Source organism: Ammospiza caudacuta, chromosome 1 (assembly GCF_027887145.1).
Source record: "Ammospiza caudacuta isolate bAmmCau1 chromosome 1, bAmmCau1.pri, whole genome shotgun sequence".
Lineage (NCBI taxonomy): Eukaryota > Metazoa > Chordata > Aves > Passeriformes > Passerellidae > Ammospiza > Ammospiza caudacuta.
The window spans coordinates 102,710,296-102,736,793 of NC_080593.1; the positions used below are offsets into that span (position 1 = coordinate 102,710,296).

The window sequence follows — 26,498 nt, forward strand, 5'->3', positions numbered from 1 at the left end:
TAATCCTCTGCCCAGACAGGCTGAAGTTCAAGAAGCCACTCACTTGTGGGAAGCTGGACAGTCCTGCTTCCTGTTCTGCCTCCTGTGCACCTCCTGTGCAGCGAGAGAGCTGGTGTACAAACATCCTGGAGGCAAATAAATCTCTTAATTGTGATAGATCTGAAATTCAGCTGTGTGTAGGTGAGAAGATGAGAAGCACAGTAGTGTTACTACTAATTGCAAGATGATATATGAATAAGAAGGTTCCTCACTTTTTTCCTTTACTCCTTTGCTTTTTTTAAAGTTTTTTTTATTAACTTGGAGAAGTACATCAAACAAACCTGAAACTTGAAACTCATTTATTTATCAGCAAGGCTGAAGTTTCCTAACATACACCATAGTGTTTCTCTAACAGTAGAGCAGAGGTGTGTTTAGAAACCAAGACAAATACTTTTATAAAACCACTTTCCAATGCTTCCAACACTGGGGATAGCTTTTGGGAAAAGGAATAATTTGATAGGCCAGGAAAAAAGAGCAATTAATATGGGTTTGTCACATCCTTGCAGTTTTAGAATTGCTCTCTGCTAGAACAATTTGGACCAAAACAGAAATTAAAATTTTATACTGCCTGTAAGAAGGTGTTTGGTACTAGATACACTCTACTGAGGATACCAAAGATATGTACATTTCAGCATGTAATGTTGTTTAGTAAGAAACAAAAAATATTTTTTTCATTTTCCTTGTGACATTGGTTTCTTCTTTTGCACATATAAAGACCCATTCCCTGAAGTATTTTTATGGCTTTTCTGCTGTTTTCTAACTTGAAGTAAAAAACAAGTAAAAATTGGATGCCAAGAATAATCATGAATAGCTTCAAATTGGAATGATTTAAAATCATTGTTATTCTTCTCCTGACTTCAAACATTTAAGAGTGAAGTTGCTTCACATTTTACATCTTCTCTTCATAGCTGTAAGGGCTGTAAATGGGTGTGTGTATCTTTGTAAGGAAATGTTGGTGACTGTCACAGTCACATGGCTACAGAGGGAGAACATTTAGAAGAATTTTGCATCCCCAGTAAAGCTTTTGAAACTATCAAAGTGATATTTGAGCTTTGCAGGACTCTTCTGCAACACTCATAGTGTAACTCCATCTCAATCTAGAAAGGGAATGGCTTTAAGCTGTCTTTTCTCCAGCATGCCAGCCTGATTTCTGCACTGTGAGAGAGGATCAAGAGACTGCCAGAGATCTGATCCTGTACAATGCAGTCAGCCAAGCATCCAGGGTAGGAGCAGCAGTGCAGATTTTATATTTCTTCCACATTGCTCTGCACACAGCAGCATATCTGTCATCTTCTGCATCTGGCATAACTCCTTCCCTTCCCTCCCACTGTCCCTGTAGTGTCATAACATTTCTTTCTTTTTGATTCAGCATGTGAAAAACTACTTTGGTTACTTTTCATTTATTTACAGTCTACCTGTGGCTTTAGTGTATGTGTGTGTTTGCCATCCGACTGCATCCCGCTGCTATGTGGTGACATTGGCAAGTGATTGCACAACCAAAGATTAATTGCTGCAGCAGATGCAGTTGTGAACGAGCAATCAAATCAGCTATAACTTTGAAATTAAATACTCGTCAGTGAAGAGGATAAAGCACGCAAATGCAAAAAATGAGGATAAAAAGTCATACAAAGATATAATGATAAAGCCTGATATAATTAAAAGGTAAAAGAGTACATTTGTGGGTTCTGTCACAGTGGTTTTGCACATTCATTTCATAGTTTTCTTTTGGCTAACAAAGTGGGGTTTTTAAAGTAAAAATCTGATTTTTTAATGTGAAATACCTATTAGTTGTGCATTAAATGACACTCACTGTGGTACACTAGTTACAGCAACCCCACTGTGCAGAAGTCCTAAAATGTGTTTAAAGAGTGGCCAAATGCTCCTCTTTTTGAGAGCTCTGGAGCTGTTCAGAGTGATTAGAAAACTTAGAGAAACAGCATCAAGTATATGAACAGCTTTTCTATGTGTCCAGAGAAAGTAGCTGAGTGAACAGAAAATTCTAGCAGACTTTGTATTTCATGGGAAGATTAGTCTTAGATGTTCTGGGCAAATAGTGAGCTAATGTGAAATAGTAGTGTAAAGTGGTGAATAGCTAATCAGAAAAAAATAGAGGTTTCTTTAGTGAGGTTTCTTTCTTTCTTTCAGAAAATGACATTTGTGTTGAAAAATTAATCTAGCCCTGGAAGACAGCCCCACAGGATCAGGTTTTTCCCATTTTTTTGACATGAGTAAATGTTCTGTACTGACTCTTCCAAGCAGCTAGTAAATATTCATTACCATATGCATATGATGAGAAAAGTGGAATGGAGGTGAACACCCCGAGTTCACTTGGGACTTTTGTGGTCTCTGCACACTGTCAGAACACAAAGGAATATATGCTGTTATTGTGGAACCTAGATGAATTACAGGAACTTACTGAGAAGCCAAGTTTTCCCTTCATGGGCTGCCATTCAGAGAGAAAAAGACATGTGGGAGGAAAGCGTTGCAGGGCTTGACGCTCACATCTGCTCCAGTTCAGTGCTGCTAGAAATTGGATCAGTCGGCCCCCATATTTCATTTCCTTTGGTAATCTTGACCTATAATTTATAATTGGTATCAGCTGATCATCTGGCTCTCTCTTTCCATAACAAAATGAGTGAGCAAAGAACTTCATCCTTCTCTTTACTGTCTGAGAGATGATAAAACTTTGAAAGACAAAAATCTCTATTAAATTCTAATTAAGTCTCTGAAGCATCCTCTTAGTCAATCTTATTTTGTTATTTCTGTTACACCTTGGTTTGTTTTCTTTTAAAACTGCTGTAAGAATCCATGTGAGTCAAGACACAACTTTGTCAATCACAATATCATTATGGCTTTTTTATGTGTTGTATCAGCTTTGTTCAAGGCTGAATTCCAGGTGAAGGTTCTTGGAGAGTAATTGCTGAATCAGAAATAACACAAGTGCTGCTACATTCCTTTGCAAACTCATGCACATAGACCAGGCCTTCAACTGCGGCTGCTGCCTCAGTCCTGACTCTACTCTAAGACTTACTCTGGTAATGTTGGTCATCTGCAGAAGTACAGTTTTAGCAGAACGAGTCAGGTAGGCTTTTTATGCCATTCCCATTCCTCAGTCACTGGGAATGGTACAGGCTCTAACTTAGCAGCTTCAGTTTTGTGCATGTTTTTGGAATATTGATGGCCCTCTCAGTTTCTTTGAGCAGAAAGAGGGTGATTCTTCTTGTTAGTGTGATCAGCCAGAAGTCTGAAACCAAATAACTAAATGGATTATTTTAAGGTAGAGCTCATTGTAGCCTATGTCAGGGAGATGGCAATAATTAAAATTAGTAGCTTCAGAAAAAAGTAAGAGACTGTGGTGCACTCAATATTTCCCCCTGTATGCAGTGTCAGTGCAGCCTCATTTTGAGCACTATGGGCAGTTGTCGGCCCCATATTTTAAGAAGGATGCTAAAGTCGTTTTTGGGAAGAGGGCAATAAAGCTGGTGGAAGGGCTGGAAGGCACGTCCTGAGAGGAGTGTCTGAGGACTTTGGCCTTGTCAGCTAGTCAAAGGCATGAGGACAATTCATTTAATAAGATGCTTTAACTTTTGGTCAGCTCTAAAGTGGTCAGGAAGCTGGACAAGAAGATTGCTATAAGACCCCTTCAACTGAGCTATTTTGTTCTATTATTTTCTGATTTACTTGGAGACATAGATTTTCAAGAGAACTGTGGAAGGAGGTCAATCAATCTAGGAAATGTTAGCAGTGCACAGCATGCCTGTTTTCATTCTGATACTTCTCTGCCAGCCTCTGCCACAGGGGTGTTATATTGGCTGCACATTTATGACAGGAGAATTCCCAAATCACATGATGGCAGCTTGTAATCTTTTTTATGTGACACTAGTGGTTAAACAAACAAAAGGGCTTAATAAGGTGCCCAGGTGAGCCTTAGATAAAACTAGGGAGACAAATAAGAGCTCATGAGTCTCAGGGATGTAAATCAAATAGGTAAATTTACTTTCTGCTAACAACTGCAGTGTATGTGCAGTCAGCAACCCAATGAGATTAAAGGGAAATGAAACCTGAAGTAGAACAGGATTATTTTTAATAACTTAACAAGAAAATTATTAATTTCTACCACGCTGAAAGGAAAAGCTAAAAAATGTGTGATTATTACTCTGCCATTTCTTACAGCATGCTACAGTAGTCTAGGTACTTTGCAAAAAGAATAGTAGCCTCGTGTCACTACAGAGTAAGAAATGCTGACAAGTAAAGTACCATGGAATAGAAGGAAGGAAATGATGACAGAACAGTCTTTGCCTGAGGTTTCATCATTACTGTTAAATTGGGTACCCCAGATATGTCCTCACTGCTAACTGAAGGAGAAGAATTCTCTCTGCTCAGACAATTTCCGTGTAGAATCCTTGTGCCTCTGAAACCTCTCATTGTGTCGTGTTGATCTGATGGTCTGGGCTGCCTCAGCACTGGCAAAAGGCCTTCTTAGAAGTTGTGTCCATTCAGGATGAATCTTATTTATCCATTGTGTTCAGTTTTCAGGTTGCTCGTTTCCTACCACCTCTTGTGCTTATTTTCTTTTCAGCTAATTTCAGCTAACTTTTCTCATGCCATTCAACCTAGGGATTCAAAGAAAAGGAACATCTGATAGAAGATATTTTATGGCCTGTGCTGTTTGAGCACTTGAGTTGTGAGACTGTTGTCAGTGTTGTTCTTGGCACAGCCCAGCCTCCTGCAGTACAGTGGTAGCTGGGAGCAGTGCACTGGTAAACCCACCAGCAGCACAATGTGAGCCAGTCTTTGTTTTAATCTGGAGAGCAATCAGCATAGCAATCAGCATCCAAAAAACTCTCTAGGATGCATGCTTAACAGTTTGGCTTTGTGTTTTATTTTGTTTTTGTTGGGTTTTGTTCATGAGTAAATCATGTGAGATCTCAAGTAGAGACTGGCACATGAAACAGAAGGGAGTCTGTGGCTGGTGGAGCAGGAACACACTGAGTGCTGGGTCTGACCAGCCTGCTGCAGTGTGCTCACTCCTGGCACCCAGCCAGCCTGGAGCCCTTCACTTCAGCTCCTTTTTGCCCAGTTTGGATCTGAGCAATCCTGGTTTGTCCAATGCTAAGACAAGGTAAGAGCCTCCCACACTGGCAAAACACTACCACAGTTGCCTCCTGTACCTGAGAAAGGCATTTGGTGGCCACACATCCAGCCATTGAGCAGATGGCATCAAGCAGCCCAGGGGACTAGTCCTCTCCCCTGCCACATGGATGTGGGGTGTTTGCCACCCAGAGATTGTGTTATAGGCTCCTTTTACAGAAAAACTAGAAGCAACATCTAATGGCATTGGGAGATTTAGTTTGCCACTGATTTCTACTCCGCTTCTTTTTTGATTGACACTGTAGAAATGAACAGAGTGCACCAGTGGGATGAATCAGGATGTTTCATTTGGCCAGTTTTAATGGAAGTCAGCAGAGGAGTGAGGAGAGATATTGTACATATGCCTCTGATGGCTGGAGCTTGCTTTCAGCAATGTCCATGTGCTCTTGCTTCTAAACCACTGGGATTTTCAGGCAGGTGGTGATGAGGAAGGTTAGATGTTGCTTTCTGTCCTGTCATGCTTGATGCTGTGAAGAGAAAGATGGGCATGTCCAGAGCAGGCAGGGGAGATTGGGAGCTGTTTCATATGGAGGAATTGAGGGTGAATGGTCCCATCCCAGCAAAGAGTCACTTGGATGATTTTAAATTAGGAATGCATCTTGTGGGACAGAAGGGTCTCCTATGCAAACACTAAGGTGCAGTGGGCACTCCAGATTGAACCACTGGTAGTTGTGTGCTTTTTTTTCTGTATTGGAGATAATTTGGCTTTGTAAAATGAGAGTAATTTACAATGTTGGTTGCTGTAATTGAGGGAAATATTATTCCCTCCTCATCTGCAGCTGACTGGAAAATCTAGATGTGTCTTTTACTTTCTGTGAGAATGTTATATGCTGGCAACAGAATGAAATGAAATGTAATTTGAAGTGATGATCTGTTCATGCTCCAACTAGAGTATGAAAACTGCGGAGAGAGGGAGAAAATATGTTTTGAAATAATCACAGAATGTCAGCCTGCTTCAGATTGTCAGCACTTTCTTTTACTCAGGACTATTGTGGAACATATGGATATCTGTATGCCTTTATGCAAACACTTCGCTGCCACTTACCAAATATTCATGAGCATTATGGACAAATTTAGCTGGGAATGTTTTGCAGAGATCAGTGAATACTGAATTAGTGCTTAAGCTAAATCCTTACACAATGAGTGCACAAGCAAGAAGTCTGTGTGAGAAGCGTTCAAAGTGGAAACAGAGAGTTTCTTTGAAGATTTAAGATCAAAATTCACTGATAGCTGAGGTGTCCTCAAGTCTCTTCTGCTCACTTTGACTCTGCCTCCATCTAGGATCACATTCCCATTTTGACCTGAAATAATTTGTGTAGTGGATGGACTTGTCATTTCCCCCGCTGTGCTGTGGGGCTGGCACACAGAGCGCCATGGGTGCGGAGGGGATTTTGTTTCCTTCCTCTTGGTTGTGCAGCCTGAGTCCTGCTCCACATTTGGAGCTGTGGGACACGGGCAAAGTGAGCTGAGTGTTGTGCTGTCACGAGTCTGGCAGTGGTGCAGCTGAGTGCTTTGCATGATAGCTGAAAACCCCTGCTGAAGTTTAAATCTTCTGTGTGCTGCCCTGAGCAAGCTGGAGCTTGCCCTTTCTTAGATCAATGAACAAAAAGAAACAATAGGTGCTTTAGAAAGAGAAGAATTACCACAAACCAATATTTTACTTGTTGCACATATCCATAATTTCTTAATGTGGAATGTTTTATGCAAGCAACGAGGCACCAAAATCTTGGCGGTGTACATTTAGTTTCAAATAGCTGCTTGCTCTCTCTGCATAGCGGTGTTTGGAAAGCAAATGTTTGGTTAATACGTGGTTAAGCACTTCTGCAATACAGAGTGTGTTCTTCATTGCAAGGTATCTTTCCTGAAAAAGCAAAGTGTACTTTTGGGTTTTGAATCCGTGCAGACATAGTTTGTAAGCAGTGATTTAGATTTTGCAAATACTTCAGGAGCCCTTTGAACTCGTATGTTGGGTAGGTCAGTGCATGCTAAATATTTTTATAAGTAGTTTTCTATGCATTTTTGCTTCCCTCTTCCTCCCACACATTTACTTTGCATGACCAATATTCTCTGAAAATGCAACTTCAGGTATTTTGGGTAAAACACATGCCATGCTCTGCATGAACTGAAAGGACCATCATATTAACGCAGTGCAGGAGAGAGAGAAAGTAGACACAGCACTGTGGATGTTAATATTTCAAAGTTTGTATTTTGTTTTTGTGATATAATTTATTTTCAATTTGTTGATGAGCAAGGAGAGGACTAAGAGCAGATCTACCAGTGCTCAGCAGCTTTTAAACCTTACCCACAGTGCAGGTTTGCCCTGAACGTGGTGGCAAGGTTGCCACGTGAACCAACATCATAGAAAACTTGTATTTTTAGCTAGCAGGGACAAGTATGGCACCATGAATATAAACTCTGTCCATCCTGTGTTCGCTGTAGTGCTGTGGCTCAGGCAGGGTCTGCAATCCTTAGATTCAGATAAGGAAAGTGGGAGTTTCCCAGGAGAGTAAATATCAGATCAGACATTTCATCCTTATTTCAAACTGAGAGAGGATAAGGAGCCTCTTTAACTAGCTTCTAGCTGCAGCCATTCCCAACACCCTCTTCCAGCAGCAAGGATCAGCAGGCACATCTCTAAGGCCATCTGGTTAGTAGCCTTGGGTACCCTTGAAGTTTCCACTATTTTTGGATCAGAGAGGATACTGATGATAAACAAATGAATCATTCACAGTACTGCGTAGCACCTGTGAAATACTGCCAGTCCATGTTTCCAGGAGTCCATGCTTATGGTTCTTGGGCCTGTTTTACTTCCAAACTTAATGACTACAGTTGCAGATGAAGCCCATGGGAATTCAGCTGTAAGCATTTACAGAGGTGCATTAATTACCCTGAAATATTACATCCAATTAGGAATATCAGATGTTTCACAGTCACCAAACAGATGAATGGAAATTATTAGCATCTATGCGTCTCTTTCTTAGTTTATCACTTGCCAACTGTTAATACAGTATTGCCTCTTTTGTTGTATTAAATTAAATAGGAAGTAAAGAGATGCTATAGAAAACCCCTGGAGGGACAAGAGGAAAGATGTGTGCATGTATGGAAAGATGCAGTGTGTAGTATGTAAGACTTTTGATAACTTTTTTAAGCTGCAATAAAAAATAACCTTTAAAATACTTTGTTTACCTAGTATCCAATATAAAATCAAGCTTTTTTACAGTTCTTTAATCTAGAAGCAATCTTATTTATTGTCTAACACAAGCTTAACATTGTGATACATTGCTGATGCTGAATTAATTTGAATTCTGTTTAAGAAAGACTGGTTGTTCTTTCCCATTTTTGTTTATTTGTAACAAAATAGTAAATATTTAAATTTGAAGACTGTTAGTATTAATTTTATATGTGGACTATTTTGTACATTATGCAGGGTGTCTCACATGTGTGTTACTATATATTTTACTTTTTTTATTTGAAAACATTGGAGTTCTAAATCTAATATAATATAATAGTTCTGCTGCCTTTCTGGTTTTATTCTGTAAATCTGAAATAAAGAGGAAGTTAGAGTGTCTGCCATTCTAAAGAAATGAAATCAGGCCAGGTTTGGCAGTATTAACACTTCACTGTTCACCAAAGCTTTGTACATTCAGTAGGAGTTGAATGATTTTAATTTGTGAATAGCAGTTTTTCTAGAAAGGCAAAAAGTGAAAATTTTATTTTCAGAAAACAGAAATGCTGATTTCTACAGCTCCAAACAAGAATGTAATGTTTCATTATGATGACATTTGTTTGACTACCAGTAAGTGTGCATGAAGTAAGGCAATGGTTCTAACGTGTGTGTCCACAGCTATCTCTATTCTCAATGCAGATAAAGTAGGAAATTTTGCTCAGTTTCTTGAGCAGCAGGGAAATACAGGAATAGACCGGAGTCGCACTGTCCTAGGAAAATTCTGTAAATGCACAGAAAATAGATGAACCCTTTGTAAAGTAGTAAGTTTAAAGTATTCAGCTGAAATCAGCAGGGGAACACACTGTCTGATGAGGAAACTGCCATATTAGGAGTATGTTGATATGATAAAACACTTTCACATATTGACAGAAAAGTAGATTAAGTCCCTTTTGTCCTACAAAAGTTATTTTTGTTACAGAGGAACTCTTGCAACTCTAACTGTAGCAGTCCCTTCTCTAAAAAATTGTGTGCAATTTGATTTCTTTGGTCAAGGGAAAGTAATAAACCATTTCAAAGCCCTAATCCATTGTGTGTCTGTATGTATGTGTCTGTGTGTGTGTGTCCATGCTGTTTTCTTCTGCATCCTGTAAGAAAGAAGGAAAAACTAAAGGTGTCATTTACTGTAATTATACTGCAGAATATGTTTCTGGCTGAATTATAAGCTTCAGTCACTGGTATCTATTACAACTAGAGCTGCCCTGTAGGTAAATGATTTCATTTAAGTGAAAAAATTATGCTTTACCGGCTGTAGATCAAAGGCTATGACCAATTCATTGAACACCATGAGATTCTTGCAGGGATTAAAAAAAAAAGCTGTTGTTGTAGGTGATCTGAATAGGTTTCCTGTTCTTCTGTTTAACTTGGTAGTTTAAAAGCCTCTTTTGGGGGAAAGAGCACAATGTATAGACTGTTATCAAATGCAAAATATGACCATGTGTGAATGCGCAAATAAAGTGAGAAATGTTTGTGGAATGATGGCAGTATTTGCCATTCTTTTTTGTATTGCCAGAGATAACAAGTGGGAATAACTGATTTTTGTTTTAGCTTTTGCTGTGAAAAAGTGGGGAGCAAATTACTTGGGGTTGAATGAAGCAGTTTATTATTCTGCTTTACAGGAGAATATACATTTCTCTACTTTCAAGCGATCTTTTGTTTCCTTTTTAATTATCACACCAAGGTCAATTTGTTTTCCTTTTCATGGGGAAGTGGGGACAGCATACATTTGCAACTGGTTTTGCTGAATAAACTATTCATGTGCAGAATTTTTCCCCACCCCATGGTTAGGTATCACTGTTCAGTCTCTCTGTTGCTAGCCTGAGCTGTGCGTTACATCTCTCACAACAGCACACGAAATGATTTATTTTGAAAGATCAGAAGCACTTGGTTTGGTTTGGAAAGAAATGTGAGCTGCACCAGGGGCAGGGCTCCTGCAGGGGTCTCCCCTCGGTCTGGGGAGCGGGATATGCGTAGGAATACCCAGCATGGCTCCATGGGAGTACAATGTGAGGAAGGAGAGCCTGGTGCCACTAAGAAGCGCTGGTTCTTGAAGGCTGCCACTTTTTAATTTGTACACATGTGAGTGGTTGAATCTGAAGGACTTCAGAAGTGATGCAAAATTAATTTTTGATTTTCAATTAGTTAAGAATCCAGATCTGTATAAAGAAAAAAAATCCCTTATAGAAGTGATGCCTTAAATTTTAGCTTTCATATATTTTAGATTCTGTACTGCATTAGTGTGTGACTCTGAACTTCATATAAAGTGCTCGCAAGTTCTCTTCACAGGGTAGTTAGACAAAACAATCCTTTTCCAGCCTGAGAGCCAAGGACACCACTGCAGCTTTAGGCTCAAGATGTATAAACAACAGTGAATTGAGGAGAGCAATCAGGGACAAAGGGACTTCATAACCTGAAGCTGTAATTGGATAATTGACCCCAATATGTAAATGGACCAAAATGTATAAAATTGTCTAAATTAGTGACTGGTCATGCATCTTGCATCCATCTTGGGTCTGTCTTGGGCAGAGCCACAGCCAGGCTCTTGAACTGCCCAAGGCGTATCCTTTGAAGGCCTTTTAATAAATACCTACTTTATTCCTTTAACTCTGCCTAGCCTCTGTTCCAGGTCAGCCTCTTTAGGCATCACAATGGTTAGGATTATTGAAAAAAGTTCATTAACATTATCATGAAATGCATGTACACTGTTGTGTGGAAAAAGATCCATTAAACATGTATTTATTACCTCTTTCTGCCAAGGTGCTGCCTGGGCTAATCTTCAGTGACATTAGGGGTCACCGTACTGCCTGGACTTTCGGTAATGTTAACCAGAACGGCCATGCTCTCATAGGCCACTTGACTCTACAGCATGCTGTCCTGGGACCAGTGGCACAAGAAACAAGCAAGCAGTCCAGCAAGGATTTTGCCATCTAACTCTTTTGCAAATCTTTCAATTACTTTTTTTTTTCTCTGTTTCAGGACAACTGAAAGCCATTAGAAAAATATTTTCAAGCAACTTAAGTGCCATACAGTGCATGACCATTCAGGGTTAAGCTGTTGAAACAAACATAAAAGCCAGCTTTCTGATCACTTACCTTATTCCCACTTTGAGCATATGTTATTTTGCAAGATACACATCATTGGAAAAGCTGGGTCAGCAGAGCAGCAGTGATGGAAATGTTGGATTTGATCGTGGGTGTATGAGCAGACCCACACAGTTCTTGACAGTGGTTGTATTGTAATCACACTGGAGACTTTTTTGATACTCCAGGCCTGCATTTAATCACAGCAGTTGCAGGTAACTCCTTCCCAAAGTTTATTTTAGGCTTCAAAGCTGCAATGAAGAAATGCCAGAGGTGAACTCTTTCTTTGCATCTGTAAAACAACCTGTTAGGTTTTCTACCAATTCAGGATGTGAAGACCTAGTGCACTCAGCCATGCCCAAGGCACTATACAGATGGTTCACCTGTCCTCAGAACTGATTACAAATTTAAAGCTCTGTAAAAAAATTAAATAAATTGGAGCTGCATATTTAACAACCCTTAACTTCATGCTTTCAATTAATTATGATTATATCCTCTCATTAATAATTGTGAGTTTAATATGTGCATTCAGCAGCTTAATAAAAACTTTGTTGTGCCACTAAACCTAAATCCAGGCTCTCCTTTTTAACAGTGAACCAAATTCAGACACCACATCCAAATCCAAAAAGTTGTATTTCCTAGTGTAAGCAATTAAATCTGCACAATGAAACAGTGCAATCTTTTTCCTACATAAAAATCATGCCTTACAAACCTTTCAGAGCAGAAGAAAGGCTTCTTTGGCAGGGATTGAACATATTAATTAGCATTTAAATATTTGTACTTAAATATCCCAAAAGGCATCAGTAAACATAATAAAACATGTCAAAATATTAAACACATCCTGGTCATTCCTCTCTGTGCCAGGAAGAAGGATTAGGGCTTACTTAAGGGTGGACATCCTCATCTTTGGTGGACCTGGATATTGTTGTCTTTGCAAGGAATGCTGGTAAAAGGATTGTGCTTCATACAGATGGATTTTCTAGGTATTCAGCTGAAATCTTGCCTGTTGAATTTGGACGTTATTCCTGTATTGCTCTCAAAAAATTGATTCAGAATTATGTTAATCAAAATGCTAAGTATCACTACAATGAGAGTGTGCAAGCTCCCAGCAAATAATCACTTATTCTGTACTTCTCAAGAGCAAAAATATCTGTCTGTCTGGAGTTCCTCAATCATCTTTATATTTCCCATACTGCAAAGATTTGTTATTACTGATGGTTTGGGGTTTTTTCCTTGCCTTGAACTTACTTTCTGTTCCAGTTGAAAATGCCATTAAAAATAACAAATGTTTCTCTTTTTTTGTTATTTTTTTCATCCCGTACAGTGTGAAAGGAGCAGATGCTGGGAACGTGATCAGACTATTTGTACCAGATATTGGGATGTTCATTGCTAGCCTGACAATATGGCTTATCTGCCGCAACGTGTTCCAGAAGCCAGTAACCGAGGATGCAGCACAGCGCAACATGCAGTTTGAAAATGAGGAGATGGTATCAAATACACATTTCTATCTGCATGGCTTTTAGTGAGCTTTGTTCCTGTGTTCTGAAGTGGTTTCATGAGCGCTGGCTATGTTAAGTAGTAAACTTTCTTTCAGGAAATGAAATGATTAGTTTTAAAGTGGAAAAATCTAAAGTTATTATCTTGAGAAAACAAAGCAGAATATGAAAAGTGGTAGATATGCTACAGGATTTTTCAAATAATGTTGAGTTAAAAAACAATCATGACAGTCCATCACAAGTTGTTCTTCACCAGAGCTGCTGGTTAAATCTGACAAGGTTGTTCTGCTACATACAGTTCTGTTTCTTAGATAGCATTCCTATTTCCAGATTTCTTATCCAAGTACAGCAGCATCTGAGTGATTATCAGAAATTACTCTTAAAGAATAGAACAGAAACTGTTTGTTAAGTTCATGGAAGGAGTTATCTAAAACTTTGGTTATACTGAGTGAGATTGAGAATGATTTGGCTTAGCTGGAAGTGTTGATGTGTTTTCTATGTCTTTTACTAGTGGGGAGAAGAGTAGCAGAGATACTGAATGCAGAAAAATCCACAGAAAGAGAAAAACAATTTTGTAATATAAAAAGCCACAGTGGGAATTTGGGCCAGGGTGCAGAGAAATTCCTACTACTAATCTTAACATGTTTTTTATCAGACTGTCTAGCATGGCTTGGGGCTCATTTTCTGTCTTCTTTTACATATGGGTGGAATGTTTTTTCTTTACTCTCAAAGCACCATTTTTAGGGGAGACAATTTCAACTTGCTCATTTCAAATAGAAACTGAACTTTGAAGTGAGTGAGATATTTAGGGGGATCAGTTGCCCATTTTGGTGCCACTATATAGAGTAAAAAGAGGCCTCCCTGCATGTTGCCAGGTTGTCTGGATTGTGGCAGTGCCAGAAGCTGGTCAAGTTTCTAGCACATGAGAGATCAATATCAGGGCTGTGCTTTATACTCAGTTGCAGTTGGAATTCTTATGGGCTCTCCTGGCAGCTGTGGATTGCCTGAAGGTTGCAGCTTTTTAACAGCACATTGGAGGATATGTAGGGTTTGGTTTGATGTGCCTTTGCAAAGCTTTGTGTCTCCTGGAACATGGTTTTATCAGCTTTAAATCTGCTTTATCGCTGAAGCTGTGCAAAATGGATTTTGCAGCAGGCTAGAACCCTGGGCTATACCCAGAAAAGGAAAGAAGTGTGGCTTATTAGCATGGTTTGTGTTCAGCTGTCCTCTTAAACAAGTTTTATTTTACCAAAGCAAGCTCCAACAGACTTCTTTGGTGCTCTTGATCTTCTGAAGAGAAAATATTCACGAGCACAAAACAGGAGTAATCTGGGTGGCATAAACTCAGAAGAAAGATAGGCATAGTTTGGTTCCTCTGAAACCAGGTAATGATGTTTAGATATTCACTTTTTCTTTGGTTTAGAGGTGAGCCTAAGCCTGGGGTCTGGGTCAAAGGGAGGTCAGTGTCCTGGGGAGGATGGGTGCTGGCTTCCAGGCTGGATTCAAAAGCCATTTCCCTCCAGCGTAAGAGAAAAACTGAGCTAGCAAACCCTAACTGCATAGCACAGAGTGTAACTTTATATCAGGCTGGTCCTGGACTGGCTACTTCCAATGCCAAGGCAAGAGTATTCCTTAAGGGAAGAAGGAGGGAGAGAAGAAAACTCTGACTGCAGAGAAACATGAATACTGGGCAAATAGAAATATGTGTAAATATGTTTTTTTTCTTCACATCAAAACCCAGTGAATATTATTTATGTTCTGTAAACTGCATATATTGCAGAATATTTAGTGAACACAGCAGCTGTGTTTAGATTTAGTGACACCAAAGCTCTATCCCAGGCATTTTTTAAAAAAGGGGATAACATTTTCTGTTATGTGAGGGGATCCCAAATACTTTAAAGAATTCTGCCCTTCACAGCCAAAATGATGAATTTACATCAGAGTAATCTGGTAGCTTTTTAAAGGTTGAGTTAAATGGAGATTGGAAGATCAAATACCTATTAAAAATGTTTTTCCAAACTTCAGTTTTCTCTTTCTAGGTGTCTGCACATAACATCCTGGAATCATTTCTGCTAGTTAGGAGGAGGAGGCAGAAGCAGCTGAATCTGCAAGGAATATGTATTTGGCAGGACTGACTGAAAGGAACCTAATGCATATGGAGATCAGGCCACTGAATGTCTGAATTTGGGAGAATGTTGGCATAGTCTAAAATGAGTCCAAACTGTGTAGGTTTCACATAATTTTCAATTCTTTCTTGGTAGAGTACACTGGAAAAGGGAAGACTTAGTAAGTGACCAGTTCTTTGAATTCTGCCTGAGCTGACTGATGCCTGTAGTTCTGTGTTGGTGCAGCTCATTACTGAGGCTGTAACTCCACTGAATTAGAAAACACACACTGAGTTGCAGCAGTAATTGTCCTACAAAAAGACACTTCAGAAGAAATGCTGAACTTGGTATTGTACCTCCAAGGGAAATAGTCCTGGGTTTGTTAGACCAGCCCTGTAGGTAATTCTAGAGTTGAAGAGCTGCTGCTGAGAATTCCTGCCACCAGCCCTCAGAAATTTGTGGTAGGAGATTTTTTTAAGATTCCATCAGCTGATTTAAATAGACGTAGCAGAGCCTTTAGAGAGGTAACTTTTGAGGTTGATAGATGCCTAGCCACAGATGGTTCTATAAATCAAGTACTTCCAAGCCAAAGCAATGTCTTGCAGCTTTACCTTCTTGCATTAAATTATTTACATTGAATGATTCCCAGGCCTCTTTGCTTTGTAGGAGAGTGAAATACTATCAAAGTAGGCTTAATTAAAAAAGAAAGGTTAATCTATTTGCTCCTTCCAGCATTTCTGTATAGGAAAGCCTGTTAAATAATTGGTTTAGTACTGCTATAATTAACCTTTTCAAAGGACTGTGTGAGCCCATCACATTTCTGTTGATATATGGGCATGTTGTAAAAATGCCTCCAGTTGAGCAGCTGTATTTTGGAATGGCAGTAGCCTTGAGAAACCAGCCGTGATGGATCAGATTGCTTTTGGATTGAGATGCAATTCAAATCAAGAAAAAGTATCAGAATCCAAATAAAGAACAACAAGGATTTGCTGAAAAATGGATGTCTTTCTCCATTACACTGCATCCAACTTTAAGGGAAACAGATCTCCATCAGAAAAGTTTATTCTACAGAATAGAACTGAGGAAGGAGGTTCTAAGGCAGTGAGACACTCAATTATTTGTAAGTAACACTATCCCAGGAATAAGCAGAGTGTGGTTTTAATTAACAGTGAGTCATGGTGTGGGAAGGTCTGCCAGATACCAGGCTGCAGTCCAACTCATTACCACCCCTAAATGGTTGCACACTTGGAGCAAACGTGTCTGCAAGCCCTTTTTATTAGGGCCCAGAAAATTTAAAGCAGGTGAATTCAGCTGGAGACAGGCCCGGGTTGCAAATGCTGAAAAGCACAATGGCAGTCACAAGGTGTGAAAGGTGGAAGAAAATAAGAGACAACAGTTAACTCCCAGCTGCAGCTGAAAGCACGACATTTTTGATTTGGAGCAGATGGCGGTTTATGTGCCAAAATGCAAATACAGTATATACAGTCTGATAGGTATAGAAAGGAAGGAGCCTTTTCTTGAGACTGTGGATGAATTGCTTGATGTTTCAAGTGACAGTGGCAGGAAGGAAAACCCTTCTGCAATTGCACAACTTAAACTTTGTAAGAGGTGTTGATCTTAGTTGAAAACACCCTGTTGTAGTCTTCAATGCAGCTTGCTCGTAAAGCACTTGCTGTCTTGCCCATTGAAGCTTGTTTCTCATGCATGATGTCCTAGAAAGCAAACAGGACCATTAGGTCCCAACTTTGTCTCATAAGCAAGGTTGATCCCAAAGCTACCACCCATCCTCTTTTCTGCAGCAGTCAGAGATTTGTTTGGGATCTCAAAAGAGAATAAAAAAAGAAAAAAAAATAAGTAGAGTATTTTTTTTAATGAACTAAAGTTTGAGAAGGATGTGAGGAGAGCTTGGCCTGGAGTCAAAATACTGGGCTGGAATCAGGAGGACCATCATGGTTCTCACTTTGCCACAAACTTGGTTTGTGTCCTCAAGTCTATTACTTCATCTGTCTCTCAGCTTCTGGGCACACAGAAGCACTAAAAATGTTCCCCATCTTTGTCTGTCTAAACAGTGACAGGCTATTTGTCTTCCACTGAAAATGTAGTGCATTTAGAGCTATCACTTGCTCCAGGTCCCCAAGTGTAACTGCAGTACATTCCAGACAGGACAGAACAGACAGGCTCTGAGAACTGCCCATGTCCCATGCCTTGTCCAAGGACTTTCTAGCATAGGAATGACACTTTTAGACCAGTATCTTTATCCTGAAAGTAGCTGGTACCTGCTGGATAAGGACAACAGCAAATAAGAAAATATCTTTCTGCAATGTTACAGTTTATCCTGGTCTCTCCTCATGTGAGAATGACTTTAATCCTAAAGCATGTGGTTTCAAATCCCTTCCAAAAAAGGTTGTTTATAATTATAGCTACTCTGAATAATCTTGTTAAACATATAATTACCCAGACTCTTATAAAATCTCATTAATTTCTGGGCTTCAGTGGTATCATGAAGCAAGGGCTTTCACAATTTAATAAGTGCTCTTTGATTTTATTTTGAGTTTAACACTATTTAATTTTATGGAAGATCCCTTGTATTACATGTAATAAATTAGAGTGAGATGGTGTAAGGGAAAACAAATGTATTTGCTATCTTCTATATTTGACCTTTAAAGGCTAAGCAATCTCTGGGTTTTTTTAAAATTTCTTCTGTCATTTTAATTAATTTTTTTTCTGAACAAACTATAGTTCTGCAATATTCTTTTGAGATGCAGAGATTATCAGTTCCTCAGCATTTCAGGCAAGGTCTTACTGTTGATTTAAATGAAAATATTATGACATTGATTATTAGGTTCAGAGATTTTAGGATTAAGCAATTCTACCAGCATATCACCTACCTGAATGTCCTGCATGAGTGAAGTGAACAGCCCTGAGAAAGGTCTGATGTCCCAGTCTTTGCAGTTGCATTTTTCTTGCCCTCAGATGTAACCTGCCTTAAGCAGTTTACAGTGGTGCCCATGACCCTGTCTACAGGACCACCCCATTTTTCTTGAAGACTGTGATGGATGTATTTCTCCTTAGATGATTTATTGCTTTGTGTTTGTGCCTTAATTTAATTAGATTTTACCAGTATCAAACATTCACCTGACTTGACTAGTGGTCATTGACATGGGATGTTTTGGCCATGATTTCTCTAGACATCTTTCAATATGAAACTCCTCTTTCAATATTTGCTTCTCTTCTGAGATAGAAAATTATTGCTATTGTGGGAAATATTATGGAAAAAGAACTTCTTAGAGAGGGTTGGAATGTTTTGACTTCTTTGAGCTTCCTGATGATGCCTCTATTATTTTTCATCTTTTATCTTCTTGTTGCCCATATTAAGCACAGCACTAGCTTACTCTTTCCAATTGGTTATTAATGTTTCTCTGATTCTGACCTCTGGAGAACTGGTCAAACCCACTTGGTCTTTGTGTGCTTTGAACATGGTATAAACAGGATCTTAAACTTTTTTTTTCCTGCTGTTTTAAGAGTAGATGAGGTTCCCTTATCTCTTTGCTTGTGATGTTTGTAGTGGTGAAGTTTGCCAGACCTTACACAGCTGCCTCCCTCAGTAACAATTCTAATGCATCTCATCCTAACAAGGGTCAAAAGTTTACAAGTTACATTAGCTCCTTGGTTTGATGCACATGTCTTTGGATAAGTCTTAACACAAATATGTAATTACACTACAGCAGGCTGCAGCTACATGATGTTACATAGTGCAGTGTGTTACTGAAGGCTGTCAGCCTGCTGGACAGGAAACTTCGGTGTGCACCTGTCCTGTTCTGGGCAGAAACACGACAGGATGCAATTCTTCTTGTGGCAGCTCTTCATTCACAGTTACTCACAGTTCTCCCTTCCAATTTTTGAGACACAGATTTATTAACAAAGAGATTAAAATCCTGGAATACTACTGCATTTGGACAGCCTAAGTGATGAGCCTAAGTGATGAATAACACATCAGGAGAAGGAATCTCTTGACTCACGGAATTCAGTCTGCTGTTACTGCAGGCAGATATATCACACAATTCCCTCTGGAAGGTAGAAAGCACCATCTTGAAAACAGGGCAGTTTTCTTTCATCCCATTGTTTCAGAAATGACAATGTTTTGTAATTTTGCTTTTCTGGTGGTTAGAAAACATCTGATTTATATTGCACATATATAGCTGCATGATAACCTTTTTAGTTCTTCTGCTCTTTTACTTCAGTATAATGTTTCCTTCTCTAGAATTAATTCCTCTGATTGGGAGACAAAACTCACATCTTTCTCTAAAGGTTGCTCTGCAAGACAGAAGACAAGTGACTTTGGATCCTCTTGAAGATTAGACATCACATTCTCCTATTCATCCCAGTAGTCTGAGGTTCTTCAGGGTGGTACTGGAGAAGTATCCAAGTCACTGGTTTGCAAATAATCACAGCACCACGGTTGGGTATTTATTCTTCTTCTTAGCAAGATGCATACTGGTAGAGTAGGTGTATTTCTTGGGCCAGGAATTACTCCATATAGGTGCTGTGCATACCTGCTCTCACTCAGTTAACTGCATTGTGCCTTGTAGTCATAACCCAACTCTTCCTATTTCCTTTTCACTAAAAAAGAAGTGTTTAATTGTCTCAGGCCAAACCACTAAACTCTGCCTGTGAGTTTTCCTCTCTTTTGCATTTGGCTTCTGTGCCTGACAATCTTCAGAAGCTGAGATGTGAAACTGTATTTCAATATTGGCCCAGTGAGTTGTGTGCTGAAATCACTCAGTGTTTGCTCAGGGGCAATGGGTACTTTGGGAAGTGAAATAATCTCTGGTTCTCTCAGTACAATATCTATTGTATACAGGATTTAATGAGTTGCCTTCCTGTTGTCCTGATTCTGAACAGTGCTTGTCTTTATTAATTTATTTTGAATTTCCTTTGACTCGCCAAATGCTTCTGTCCTTATGTGCATCCAGTAAATAGCTGATCTTTTTTTTTTGCAATGAGTTACTCTTTCCCACAGTAGATTTTACTGTGGAAGTATATGTATGGCATTTATTACTCCAAACACACTGAAAGTTATTCTGATATCAGAAAGTTATTTCTGATTTACATCTATCTTTCTGTGTGGGCCTTGAACCCAAGCTTTAGCACACTTAAGATGTACAAGTGATAAAATTTTTCACTAAGACAGTGATTCAGCTGAGTAATATAAATTACTAAAATAAATGGCTTAAATTTCAAGATTCATCTATCTCATTAATGTCACACCTTCCAAAATGTTCACTGCAGTCCCTCACTTGATTAGTTCAGCTCATTTAGCAGGGCCTTCCCCTGAAGTTACAGTTTCCTTTTTCTATCCCAGCTTGCAGTCCCCAGCCAGCTCTCCATGCCCAGCCCATGTTTGGGTACTCTGGTGTTCCCCTCTGTCTTTCTGTAGATCCAATGTACCTCGCACAAGATGACCTTAAGGAAGATACTCTTGCTAAGCAGCCCCATCTCTGTAGGAATCAAGTTCAATGACATGTGGGAATAATTTATGAGGAAATTTTTGAATCCATTCTGTGGCAGGAAAAGCAAGGACATCCGCTTCTCACATGCTGATGCTTTCAGAACAGTGGAGTTCTACACTTTCTTGCAAAATTGAAAATTCAATAAATGATTGTGTTAACATGGTTTAGTATTGACCACAGGTTGAAACTGCAGTCATTTATATCACATTAAGGGCTTGCAGTTCCTTTGATGGTAAAAGAAGTAGCAGTTCAGTTTCTTTTCCAGTTTTTTTGTTCACAGCTGGGTCTGTCTAAGGAATATTGTGTTAGTTTGGTTATTTTTTCTATATTCACTTACATCAGTGCTGCTTCTAATAGCAAGTAAGTGGTTAATTTAATTATTCCTACTGCTGCAACTATCTTATATTTGAAGATAAAGGTTGAAGATCTTTATTAAGGGGGAAAGAGGGCTTTTAGAGCAAACTTATTTATAGGAATTCAATCATGTTATGATAGGTTGAATGCAGTAGCTAAGTGACTACAGAGGCAATTGATCTAAGTGTGAGAGGAGAGAGCCTATTTCTATTGTTCTGCTGGTAAAATTGAATCAAATAGCTTTTCTCAGATAATTTCTAAACCAAGCTGTTCATTACAGGAGTTTTTTGAAATGGGAAGTTCAGAAACCTGGGCCTTGTGGTTTTAACAGACTTAGATGTGTAACAAATAATATCTGTGTTACTCTATCACAGGTATGGAATAAAAATCTCTGATTAGAGGTAAAGAAGTAGTTGTAGGTGGTGATATCTTGAGAGAATCACACTTTAACAGTGGCAGTGTCAGCAGGAAGGTGTGACTGTGAGTCCCACGGCACACAAACTGTGAGACAGCATGAAGACAATCCATATTCTCTCCCCTTGAGAGAATATGGTGTGGCTATCAGCAGCAGGGGTTAGAAGTCTGTGCTGAGGTCTGGAATGCTACAGCTAGAAAAGTGTAACGTTCCCGCTTTTCTCTATTTCGTAATACTGGCTGGGAGTGTCAAAATACTGAAAAGAGGCTATATGTACAGCATTTATGAGCCAAGTACAATGAAGAAGCACCTGAACACCCACAGGAACTTACTCTTGTGAGCTTAGCAGTGCATGCTTGAGAGGTCCCAATAATTATTGCAATGTATTCAGCAGGATGGGAGTTAGGAGGCTTGCATCCCCTTAGGTATAATAATTCTGGCTAATTAAATTTTCTTGCTGTCAGTATTTGAGTTTTTTAAGGGTTTCATTTGTATCCCCTCTAGAATTGAAAAGTCAATAAATGACCAAATTTGTGTTTACAGATACAATGCTATTAAAAGTAGGTACAAAGCAAGGAGTGCTCTGAAGCAAAAATGGGGTTTAGGTTAGAGTTAAGGCTTCCTGTTAGTAAATACATCTCTGGGACTAGAGGATATCTCTGTGCAGTGGTGTTTATACTGTACCAGATGAAACATTTAAAAGTTGGATGTTGAAAAAGCAGCTCCCAAAGTAGCTAATGGACATTCTGGCCTGGCCACAAGAGCAGCTGCCATAGCTGCCACAGGAGCTGTACTGTTTCCTTGCCTGTTCTCTATCTCAGTTTGGCAGTTTGAAAAAGTGTTGTACAATAAATACTCCAGGGACTTCCACATGATTGCTAAAAAACCTAAACTGCATTTAGTTTGTTTATAAAGAGTCCTGAGGCCCTGCTCTACAGAGCAAGGGTCATGGAAACACATGTTTATGGCTTCACAAATGCTCTATACTCCTTGAATGGAGAAGTTTATTTGATTTAATCAGCATCCACAGGGATCCTGTAATTGCATAATAGGTAATTTATTATGGAACTAAAAGTATTTTTCTAACTGTAGCCTATGTAGCATGGGTTTGTAGCTTTAGACTAATCCACATAGTAAAAAAGAGCTTTGCAAAGCAGTCTGACTGAAGTAATGGTGTTCTGTGATGAGTGCACACTTGTATGGCTTTTTAATCATCAGAAAGTGTTAAAACAACAAGCACATTATCACCATGTTGGATGTGAAAACTGTTCACTGTTTGCTTGCCTTCTGCAATTGGAAGTGCTCAATGGGAGAAAATGGAAAGCCAGCCCAGATGATCCTGTTAGAGGGCAGCAAATACGAGAGTAGGGAATCCAAAGTTTGTCTTTTTGACATACACTGGAACATGGCCTTTGATCCTGATTACTGAATTAAAAACAGATATGTTTGGTTTTTTTAAAAAAGACAGTAAAATCAAACCTAGAGCTTTTTAACTGTCATCAGTTTTCCTGTCATAGCCATCAACTGTGTCGTGAAACGAGGCAATTCTTGCACAGCCATATCATTGATAATCTGGCTGGCCTGAAAAGCTGCAAACCAGCATGTATCTGTTCTGAGAAAGCTTCTGGGACTCCATGTGATGGTTGTTGTTAATCATCCCATTTGTCAGCTTGTCTTAAACTGAGGAGAGCAGTTGAAGAACTCCAACTCCCAGCAGACTTTTGCAGTTTTAGAGGGAAAACTTGGGAAATCAGTTTGGTATTTCCTGAGGTTCAGAACGCTGAAGTTTTCTTTCCAACATCTGATGACCTCAGGAACACCAGAGTAGGTTGTTCTGCATCTCCTGCAAATGTTTGTGAAGTCTTAATTTTCTTGCTGAACTTGGAATTCATATTTTCATATCTAAATAAAAGCTAAAAACCAAGGAACTTCTTTGGTAACTCATGGACACTGAAGCTTTTAGCTGTGCTTAAAGTGTAGAAGCCTGAGTCCATGGAAACTTCAGACCATCATCTCCTTCCCAACTTCAGTCATATCCTGGTCCATTGAAATATCCTCTTCCCTACTGCTTCTCCCTGGGTGTGCTGTGTCATACATGTCAGGACTAGATTATTAATGCTTAACTCTCAAAGAAAAATGTAGCCTAAATGTTCTTTAGATTAATGAAGCAAGATTAAATAGCCTGGTAAAGCTAAAAATTATGCTCCTAGTTATGACATAAAATCCACAGATCTCTTTTGAGGAGATTTTGAGGTGTGAATTTGGGCATTTGGCACCTGACGTTAGGTATGCAGGTAGGGATGAGAGACAGAAAAGTATATAAAGTTCCACATTTCATTGGGATGTTTTGTCTGGTTTCCTTACTTATGTGTCCACCTTTTTATTTTATTATTTGAAGGTATTGTGTTTTTTCCTCCAATTTATACTTAAAAAAATTTTGATTATTTTCATATTCCCCACAAAAGCATTTTCTGCTTGTTTGCAGAATATTTTATTATTGTCTTTTGTGACTCTTCAGACTTTTATTTCCTGTTCCTGCCTATGTATAATTCATAGCAATCAGCAATTTTAAGCTGTAATAAATATATGAATCCTGTCATTATGTTTAACATAATGTTCAAAGACAGATGAATACTGATGGCCTTCCATGAAATAATTTATTTATTTGGATTCCTATATATTTTTAAAGTGAATGTATGTCTTAATGTGTATTGTCTTCAGCAAGCTGAAGGCACAAGCCGAAGAAACAAAGGTCTCCTTCACACAGATCTATGTTTAGGAAGTGTGCCACTTCAAAACCTTTAAATGTCCATCAGTCTCACTCATTCTCTTCCTTTGGGATATGGATGCTATTGAAGGTTTCACTGTTCACCGGTTATATTAAGCTCAAGGCACAGAGCACGAGAAGCAGGATTGGACCCAAAAGGACTAGATGAAGAACTTGTTAATCTAGTATTTATGACACAATCAAAAAGGATTGTAACATTTGCCCTTTGTTTAACTTCCTCACTGAAACAACTCTGGTGGAAGTTAGGGCAGAAAGTATTGCTGCACCTATTGTCAGCATTCTTTCTGAATATTTAATGTTTCCTATCCTTGGGATAGGAGCTCAGATATGAGCAGCAGTGATGAACACACAGAATGCCTCTTTGTGCTGCATGGCTTGAAATGGAAATGTAGATTTTCCAGATCAACCCTCTATATTTATTACATATTTTGTTGTCCGTGAAATAGATTCTTTAAAACAAGCAGGTTTGTTTAGAGGCTTGTTTGTTTGTTTGTTTGCTTGTTTGTTTTCCTGAACATTCACAACAGTGTTAATGCTCTGAATTAAGAGGAGAAAGCTGGCAACAGTCTTAGAGGTGAAATGAAGGAGTGAAGCCATCTACAGGGAGTTTTGTTCTTCTGGGAATCCACGTAATGTTACAGAAGAATTTGGTTAAGCAGGCTGAGAGTTTATCTGTTCCTACTGCAGTCTTATCTGTCAGTGTGGAATTTTTTCTGCCAAAGGTCACCAATACATATAAAATTGCTCTTCTGATGAAAAATACTAATAATCTCTCTTTTTTAATCTCTCTTTAAATTTCACACACAGAGATATGGTTTGGCTAGAACTAGGGTTAGCTAATACAAGTCTAAATTACTGCCAAAAAAGCTATTCTATATTACACCAAATGAGAACCTGGCTCAAAACTCTTACTTTTTTTTTAATATGCCCCTACGTTTCCATGAATGACTAATTTTTCCATAAATTGTATCTTTGTGTGGGCCTCTTCCTAATCCTGCAGGTTCTCACCGTGGGTTGATGATTTAGTCTGCATCACTCAATAGTTGTGTATGTCTTCTGGTCTCCAAGATACGATGGAGACTTGATGGTGAAGGCCACTGCCAAATCCTAACAAACTGCTCAAGTATGATGGGCCTTTCCACGTTTCCTTCTTTTCTGTTTTCCATTGTGTAGTTCTAAGTAACTGGTCTCATTACCCCTGTTAAATTGTTGTAGTTCACTTAAGATTTCACTACGTCTCTTCTGCTCACATTTTTACCTTTTCTTTCACCATCAGTTGATCTTCACATTTCTCATTCTCTCCCCAAGCCTCTGCTTAGTCTCTTATTTCTCTCCCAAGCTGCCCTTTTGTCACCAATGAGTTATCTGTCCATTCATTTCAACCTTTGTTGCCCTGTTCCAGATGACTCCTACTTGCTCCATTCTAGGCTTTGTCTTTAGAGAAAGGGTTGATGAAAAATGGGTTTGGAAGGGGTTTGGTATTGAGCAATATCAACCCAGGGATTACAGTTTTTGGAGCTTATAACTGAAACCTTTGAGGCAAAGAGGAGTTTAAAAGATATTAGATAGCAAGATGCTTATCTTTCTAAGAATGCTGAAATAATCAAACCAAATTTCATGTGTAAATGAGCAAGCAGCCTGTTGTGCAACCTTTCCCAGAGACTACCTTTAATAACCTTTTATTTTGAGACAGCTCTGAAGTGGGAGCCATTGATGTACATCTCTAGCTTTAGTATGTCTTTCTTATGTCTCAGTACTTGGCATAGTCGAAGATTGTAAGAAGACTTCATTGTTAAATATTTTTTGCGTGTGTTTTAATTTCAGATTCCTTTGTCTCTCTCTCTGTGTTTTTGCATTCTATTTTTTTCCTTCCTTCTCCTTTAGGCTGTAAGAGAAAAATTAGAGCCAGATGATGCTTTGATGTATGAAGAAGATCTGGATGACGATGACTGTGGAGAAGCAGAATTTGAGGAGACCATGAAACTAAAACTGCTGCGTAGAATTGCCTTCCTAGCATCCAAACTGAGGGAGTTTATTGGCAATATGATAATCACCACTGGAAAAGTTGTTGTTACAATTTTACTTGGTTCAGCAGGTTGGTGTGTTTGAAAAATTTCCTCAGGAGCCCATTAGATTCTGCATTTAACAAATGAGTTTTCAGCACTTTGGCACCTGCGGGAGTAACAATGGAAATTTTTAAGGGAAAAGAAATTGCTGCTGATTTTATTAAATTAACTCTTTGGCAAGTATTGGAATATGCTGAGTTGCTTAATTTCTTTTTGTGCTGATACTGTGTGGCCCTGCCATTCCATTTATGATTTTCACAGTTGCTGTCAT

The 26,498-nt window shown here is 39.0% G+C and overlaps 1 protein-coding gene across 1 annotated transcript in view; it reads left to right on the forward strand.

Annotated features, from left to right (window-relative positions):
* Positions 1-26,498, forward strand: part of PIEZO2 (piezo type mechanosensitive ion channel component 2) — a 236,417-nt gene that overhangs the window by 93,217 nt on the left and 116,702 nt on the right. The window contains exons 4-5 of the mRNA XM_058820732.1: positions 12,818-12,980; positions 26,046-26,256. Coding sequence (XP_058676715.1) covers positions 12,818-12,980; positions 26,046-26,256 — 374 coding nt within the window. The remainder of the gene's footprint in view (positions 1-12,817; positions 12,981-26,045; positions 26,257-26,498) is intronic.